This window comes from Drosophila suzukii, chromosome 3, assembly GCF_043229965.1.
Source record: "Drosophila suzukii chromosome 3, CBGP_Dsuzu_IsoJpt1.0, whole genome shotgun sequence".
NCBI lineage: Eukaryota > Metazoa > Arthropoda > Insecta > Diptera > Drosophilidae > Drosophila > Drosophila suzukii.
The window spans coordinates 65,907,108-65,915,434 of NC_092082.1; the positions used below are offsets into that span (position 1 = coordinate 65,907,108).

At 40.6% G+C, this 8,327-nt stretch overlaps 2 protein-coding genes across 2 annotated transcripts; both read left to right on the plus strand.

Annotated features, from left to right (window-relative positions):
- Positions 1-1,316: 1,316 nt before the first annotated feature.
- LOC108019335 (uncharacterized) lies at positions 1,317-2,314 on the plus strand. The gene is made up of 3 exons (XM_065865829.2): positions 1,317-1,735; positions 1,793-1,915; positions 2,085-2,314. Exons 1-3 carry the CDS (start codon positions 1,431-1,433, stop codon positions 2,218-2,220), a joined length of 564 nt encoding a protein of 187 aa, XP_065721901.1. The 5' UTR covers positions 1,317-1,430; the 3' UTR covers positions 2,221-2,314.
- A 273-nt stretch (positions 2,315-2,587) lies between these two features.
- Positions 2,588-7,562, plus strand: Sp7 (Serine protease 7). Its single transcript, XM_036819192.3, has 5 exons — positions 2,588-2,836; positions 3,385-3,771; positions 3,829-3,937; positions 4,307-4,593; positions 7,195-7,562. The coding sequence occupies exons 1-5, from the start codon at positions 2,743-2,745 to the stop codon at positions 7,497-7,499; spliced, it is 1,182 nt and encodes a 393-aa protein (XP_036675087.3). The 5' UTR covers positions 2,588-2,742; the 3' UTR covers positions 7,500-7,562.
- The last annotated feature ends 765 nt before the right edge of the window (positions 7,563-8,327 follow it).

Here is an 8,327-nt window from a genome sequence, read left to right on the forward strand (position 1 = left end):
TCAAAAAAGTCGGAAAAAGCGGGAGCAGCTGAAAAGGACTCCGTAAATACCTTAAAGTTGGCTTAAACTTTCGCCAATGGCCAAGAAAATTAGCAATGATACCCCGTCGTCGGCTTAAGGGCTCCTGGGCCATAATGGCCTCATTAAGGGTTAAGCCAAAGTTAAAGTTTCAACGCTGGCAAAAAAAAGTGTTCCGACATGTTGTGTGCGGCTGAAATATCCTGCCCTAAGCAGGAAAATTATTAAACAATGCCCAGGGACTGCAGGACGAGGAGGAGACGGGGCGAGACCAGGATGATGACAATGAGGACCCTGGTGCATGCTGCTATGAGAATGGCAAAGTGCTGACCTAAGCCCACAAACAAAATGGTATACTATGGCACTGCGACGAGACAGCAAAAAAGTGTCACAGCAGCTCAACACAAAAACTCAAATTCCGAGGGCCCGGGTTCGACTCCGGGTGGTACTGGTACTGGTACTGAAACTGAAACTGAACCCAGACCGACGGATGGACGGGTGGACCGGTGGACATGACGAAGTGTCAGTGGCTCAGAGCAACGAAATCCCAATGTAGCCAGTGATAAGGCCAACTACAGAGCCACGTGTTTGCTTTTCAATTTGTGCCAGCAGTCGGCTGTGGAATTATGAATAGGCCGGCACAAAAACAAAGCGCCCAACAGCAGATAGACATCGTGAATGGGCCAAGTGGAACGGCTTTCTGGGGGCCACGAGGGGTTAAGGGGACTGAAACGGCTGGGGGGGGTTACACGGAGCGTTGGAGCATTCATTGAAGCTAAACAGGATGTAAGATGAGGGTTAGGCGGAGGTGCTGGGCGGGATTCCAGGAATGGAATCGGACGGGATGAGATGAGATGGGGGAGTACGCTTCGATGCCAACAGGCAAAGGAAAACAACTTTTGCAAAAGTTGTACTCGATTTGTGTTCTACTTTAGAGCTCCTGTTCGTCCTGCTCGTGCTCTTCTTTCCTGTTTTTACATCACTACTTATGGCAAGCTGCATCGCATGAAATGCAAATGTTAATCTGCAAGGGTTCAAAGTCGTCCTGGATGAGCATACAAATTTTATGGTAAGCTCCCTGATCGCTCCAACAATTTCGATAAAAAGGGCTCAATGTATAAGAACTACTCAATCATCTCAATTTAGGAGGAAGTAAGGGTGTAAATAAAGATGAATATTTTATCCAATCGTTGGTATATTATTAGGTTGCATTTAAATATATGCGACCTTTTTTAACTTTTGAGCGTCTTTAGAACTAAATGTCAAAAAAAGTGTAGGTCTGAATTATCAAAATTTATATGAACGTTTTTTTATAAAACAAACCAGCCCGGCCTAAAATTCAGACACCTACATAGTTAGACATCAAAAAATAAAGCTCATCCTCAGAGATAAACCTATAAACAACCTTTAAAATGGAAGAAGTACAGGAGCGGAAAACCATGATCCTGGAAAAGAGGAAGCTTATGGGCGACAAGAGGATGAGCATGGGAATGAAGTCATTCTATGCTTCCTTTATTGGGAGCATTTTTCGAATGAGCGACGAGCCGCGAAACTCGTTTTCGACCATGGTTAAGCGACATAAGGCTGATAGCCAGTATGTGGATGCCGATTTTAGGGACGAATACATGGAGGAATACGAACCCATTTATCAAACCGTATTCGACGACAACAGGGACCCCGTGCTTGAGCCCACGTTTGCTAAACACCGCATTCCCCTGTAAGATAAAAAATTGGATCTGTTAGGGCTCTTACATTATTGTTATGACTGTTTCAGGCAAATTCGATGTCTTGAGCGTTATCACAATTCCAAACTAGGGTACGCCAAGCAGTTCAAGCGCGAGATACAACTCCTGATTGACAATCAGCCGACTGCAGAAGATGCTTGGCAATTTGTAAGGTATGCCTTAAATTATAAATTATACGCTTTTACGTTATTTATAATGATTATTTCTAATTAACTGTATACGACTTTGAATATTATACTATTATATCCTATTATAAAATTATTATAATTATTATAATTGATATATATAAAGTCTTAAATTTTTAATTTCGATATTTTGTAGGACCATGGCCTATACCACACTCTGGCCGCCACTGCATACAAGGAAAGAGCTCAAGATTTTCGAAAAGGATTTTTGCAAGCTTACTCCCACTGAGCAGAATCGTTACAACAAAATAATGTCGACAAATTTTACATAATTGAACTAGTGTTTAACATGTAAAATATTTGTAAAGACAAAAAAAGTATTTAAAATTTAATTTATAAAACCTTTAAAGTTCCATAAAAGCGAAACAAGAACTGCAGAACAAAGAAAAACTTTTGTTTTCCAAACAAAAACTTTTACATGTTGGAGCTGAATATCTCTGGGAGAATGTATAAAACTCTCTGTATGGGTATTTGGAGAATCTGACTCTCAAAAGCTTAGCTATACCATTTCTTGCTCAGCTGTGATAAGCTCAGCTCAAGACTCGGTCGTCTTAAAAGCTTTACTCAATTCTTCTCTGAAGCACTACCTCCCATCGATTATCATCTCCGATCGCATTTAAGGTCTCTCGTCCGTCAGTTCGCGATCAGTTGATTCAGTTTCGAAGGCGGTTGTGGTTTAAGTTCCCTTCCCCGTTCTCTGCTTCTCGAGGTCGACGTGCGTAATCACAAAGACGCGTTTTTATTGAACTCGCTGTGTAATTTGTTATTACTATTTGTGGGAAATATCCCGTAAGATGAAATCAACTCGCGAAGTAGTGGGGATTTTTTGGGCCACCTGCCTGCTGCCGTTCACCGTTCTACAAATACAAAGTATTCAGGCCCAAGGAAGTTAGTACCAAGTTGTATGTGATTCACTCAGAGCTGACTCATTAATTGAGACCGGTACTTATCCACGTTAAGCGCAATAGCTTAACTGGGATTCAATGTGTTTGTCAGACTTGAACTTTACCAGTTTCCCATGTCAATGACTTAATTAATCGCACTCGTGCGATTTTAATAACTTGAATGAATTTAATGGTTCCAATCGTAGAACAGCAGATTACGTTATCAAGTACTTACAGATGAGAACGAAGTTAATTGTTTTTTTATATTATTAATATAGCAACTTCTTTGCATTTTTAAGGCAATAATTTTTACAAAAACAGCTGGCATGTAAAAAATACTTTAATTAATTATTATTGTTTTAATCATTTTTTATACCAGTTATTGATATGTTTATTTGTGCCCACTGCTTATTGCGTGCTTTCTACATTTGAATATTTTATTCAAGTTGCTATCATTGTGAGGTGTTATGTATCTGGAATTTCCCGGTTGCCTTAATGTCTTATTTTTTAATAATCAATCTTCCTACATTTGTTTTTATTTTTGTTGTGCAGCTTGTAGGAATCCCAACCAGGAGCAGGGTCAATGCTTGTCCATATACGACTGTCCACCTCTGCTTTCTTTGGTCCAGCAGACATTTGTCAACCTGCAGGACAGAACTTTCTTACGCGATTCGGTGTGTCCTAATGGAGTGGGCCGCACGCCGTATGTTTGCTGCGTTAATGATCGGAGGTCTGAACCCCTGGAAAGCACCTCTGCTGCTCCACCAGTGACGCCAACCAGTTCAAGTCAGCAGGGTCAACAGGGTCAGCAAGGTAAGGGCAACCTGTTGCCGTCGCCACCGAAGTGTGGGCCACACTCCTTCGGCAACAAGGTGTATAATGGCAACGACACCGCTCTGGACGAGTTCAGCTGGATGGCCCTGCTGGAGTATGTGGATCGTAAGTGGTGTTTAAACTATAATGATGAAATTATTAATTAAATTTTATTCTGGAAAGGTAGAGGAAGGCGTGAACTTAGTTGTGGCGGCAGTCTAATCAACAATCGTTATGTCCTTACGGCTGCCCATTGCGTCATTGGTGCCGTGGAAACTGAAGTGGGCCGCCTGTAAGTAGTTTATATTCGTATTTTCAAAATAAGCGATAGAAACCAGAAAGTTTCAGGACAGTTTTATTGGTCTACCTGTTGACGAGAAAATGATTTTTTATTCTGAAGCAAAACCTTTCTAAATAACTCCAAGCAAATTTTATGAAATTTGTATAATTTTGTTTTAAATTAAATTAAATTTGTTTTTCTTTTGCTTAACATTGCATATTTAAATGCAGCAAAAATCATATACTAGGATTTTCAGTCTACAAGACACTGACCTAAATTTTGCTCCACTTGATAAGACTTTGATACGCTTTCTGAGCTGAATGTACAAGCGTATTAGCCATCCAGACTTTTTAAAATAACTAAGTAACATATCTTTTCCAGGACCACAGTTCGGTTGGGCGAATATGACACAAGCAAGGACATAGATTGCATAGATGGCCTATGCAACCAGCCCGTGCTTGAAATGGGCATTGAGGAGCGCATTGTACATCCCCAATATGATCCTGCCAACAAGGACCGCGTCCATGACATCGCCTTATTGCGTCTAGATCGGCCTGTTTTGCTTAATGAGTATATTCAGCCGGTTTGTTTACCTTTGGTCAGCACACGAATGGCAATCAACACAGGAGAACTTTTGGTTGTCAGCGGGTGGGGACGTACGACAACAGGTGAGTTAAGTAACACTAGTTTACAAAATGAAATCAGTAAAAGGCTCTCAAGTCTTTGATCACAAGAAATATGTTAAAAATGTACTCCTGGGTCCCGAATATGTCACTAAAAAATGTATCCATACCAAGTAAGTTTTTATAGAATTTTATATTTTTTTCGCAGCTTTTGCTTATTTTATCTTAAGTCTCGAGTTGTATCTAACCATTTTGGCTTATTGTAATTTTATATTAATGCAAACATTTTTTAAGGGGTAAGGAAATTAAAAACTCCAACAAATTTTGTTTGAAAAGCGTTACGGGGTTATCTTAAAGTTAAAATCTGACATAAAAAAGATATTTTGAGTATTTATACCCGTTACTCGTAGAGTAAAAGGGTATTCTAGATTCGTCGGAAAGTATGTAACAGGCAGAAGGAAGCGTTTCCGACCCCATAAAGTATATATATTCTTGATCAGAATCACTAGCCGAGTCGATCTAGCCATGTCCGTCTGTCCGTCTGTCCGTCTGTCCGTCTGTCTGTCCGGATGAACGCTGAGATCTCGGAAACTATGAGAGCTAGGCTATTGAGATTTGGCGTAAAGATTCCTGAGCTTCTTACGCAGCGCAAGTTTGTTTCAGTAGACTGCCACGCCCACTCTAACGCCCACAAACCGCCCAAAACTGTGGCTCCTACAGTTTTGATGCTAGAATAAAAATTTTAACTGAAATGTAATGTTCTCATCAATACCTATCGATTGACCTAAAAAAAAGTTTGCCACGCCCACTTTAACGCCCACAAACCGCGAAAACCTGTGACGCCCACAATTTTTATGCTAGATAAAAAATTTTAACTGAAATGTATTCGTCTCGTCATTACCTATCGATTGATCCAAAAAAAAATTTGACACGCCCACTCTAACGCCCATAACGCTTAAATCTGTATACCGCCGGTAGGTGGCGCATTTTAATCTCGCTTTGCTACTTGCATATCTCTATTTAGCTGAGTAACGGGTATCTGATAGTCGAGGTACTCGACTATAGCGTTCTTCCTTGTTTTACTTAACTTCTTCGATTTTTACTGGGCGAAAGGATTCAAATTTATATTGTTTCCCAGGAGATAACATGTGATTTCAAATTTGTGTTGATTGACTGGGGTAAAAAAAGCAAAATCAGATACAAAACACAGAAAAAAAGCCAAAAACATTTTTATTTCGGTGATCTAGGGGTTCAACCTTAAAAGAATCTGCCCCTAAAAGCTTAAGAATACTTATGCTATAACTCAGCATTATTTTTTTTATCATTGTTTGCAGAGTTCAAAACAGAATTTTAAAAAACGACCACCTTTAATAGTAAAAGTCAAACAAATTTATAAATGCGATCTATTGAAAACAAAATATTTTTAAGCGACCAAATAATGTAGTATTAGTTGTAGTGCATCAACGTCCATCATATAAAGCAAGGAAAAAGGCTACAGTTGATGGCCTCGACTATTAGACACCCGTTCCTCAGCATAAGGGAGTGTGACAGATATGCTTAAAACCACTCTGCTTTTATCACTAACACACCAAGCGCCACCTACCTTCTTCTTCTATAGCGCCACTTGGCCCATAGCTCCAACTAGCATATAGCGCCCCTAGCGTCTTGGTTTCGTATTAGTGAAAACAGCTTATTGGCGTCGTGCAATCTCGATTAAATTGCAATATATTGATTATTGTTTGGTTATAACTATTTAATGGCTGGTCCGATTTCAATAATTTTTAACATGTAGATATGTATTGGTAATAAGAACAAACTCTCAATCGTGTGTGAGCTTCAGAGTGGGCGTGGCACCCTGCTGAAACAAACTAGCGCTGCGCAGGAAGACCAAGAAACTGCATACAGAAACTCATACAGACAGACGGATGTGGCTAGATCTACTCGGCTATTGATCCTGATCACGAATATATATTCTTTATGGGGACGAATCTAGTATACCCTTTTACTCTAACGGGTATTATTACTAAGACATTGTGACATTTTATAACCGTTACTAGTAGAGTAAAAGGGTATACTAGATTCTTCGGAGAGTATGTAACAGATAGAAGGAATAACTTCAATAAATCGTAGGTATGAACGCGGATATCTCGGAAACTATCAAAGATAGAGAATTGGGCTATCAGATGTAGCTATTTTATGCTGCGCTAGTTTGCCACGCCCGCTTTAACGCCCACAAACCGCCCAAAACTGTGGCGCCCACAGTTTTCTTGCTAGAAACAAATTATAAGTGAAATGTATTTTTCTAGTCAATACCTATCGATTGACCAAAAAAAAAAACGGCCTTAACGCTTAAATCTGTCTGCCGCCCACATAACCATATATTGAGAAAGCGGGTTGGCGGCGCAATACAATCTCGATTTGGTGCTTGTATATGTCCATCTCCCCTTGGTCCATTTAGCTTTGTAACAAGTATCTGATACCCGAGGCACTCGACTTCTTCCTTGTTTTCAATTGAAATACATTTTATTTTATAACACACTAAATTTAAATTACTAAATAGGTGGAAATTAATATTTTTAATTATTGAATATTGAAGCAACATCAAGAATGTGTATATGTTTATTGATTAAATGCTTTATCCTACAGCCCGCAAGAGCACCATCAAGCAGCGTTTGGATCTTCCGGTGAACGACCACGATTCCTGCGCTAGGAAGTTCGCCACACGAAATATCCATCTCATCAGCTCCCAGCTCTGCGTCGGTGGCGAGTTCTACAGGGACAGCTGTGACGGTGACTCGGGCGGACCTCTGATGCGGAGGGCGTACGAGCAGTTCTGGTACCAAGAGGGCGTGGTCTCCTTTGGCAACCGCTGCGGACTGGAGGGCTGGCCAGGTGTCTACACACGGGTTTCCGACTACATGGATTGGATCCTGCAGACGATTCAGCCTTGAGCAGTGTAGCGAAGGCCGCTTTTGTCCAAATGATGTTTTAATTAAAGTCAAGTCGAGAGTGTTTTTGGGGCCAGGGCGCCCATCTTTTAATTAACTTGCATTCAATGCGATTTTATCAGCTGCTTGTGCCACGCTGCGTATACGTAATGCGCTTACAGCCCAGCGCCGTTTGCGGTAATTAAAATCGCTGTTCCCAGTTGCTAGGAGTGGAGTGGAATAACTTTCGAGATGCGGACAACTTGCCCAGCGGCACCTTCTTAGCGCCCTCAACGATTTTCTATGCAATTTGGCAATGAATTTCTATTATGCAAGCAGCGCTTTTCCGGTTTTCCCGCGCTCCGCATCCCAAAGTTTGCACTTGTTTGCTGGCTGATTGCATTGCAGGCGTGGCGAGGCTGGAAAACAAAGTAGACAATGGCTTGGCTCATTAATTGTGTGCTCGCAGAAAGGTTAATGATGCCTGCAGGAACCAGTTAGCACGGACAAAGGGACGGTGCCGCCCTTGTGGCTTGGGTTTCTTGACCAAATTTACCGAGTAACCGTAAAAGCATTTAATGCGGAAGCAAAAATAAGTGCTGGAGTAAACAAACATTTAAGCGATATTTCGTAGAATTAAACATTTACCTCCATTGCTTACGTACATTTTTTTAGATCGGTCAGATCATTAGATTATTCAGTCGAAATGCACTCGCAGGGAAATTACTTTTAAAGTAATAATTATAATTTCACAACAAACAATTTTCGTATTATGAACTTGCAGCGTTGTGTATAAGATCCTAAACTTTATACATAAAGGTCTTATTCCGCACAACACTAGTTTACAGCCAA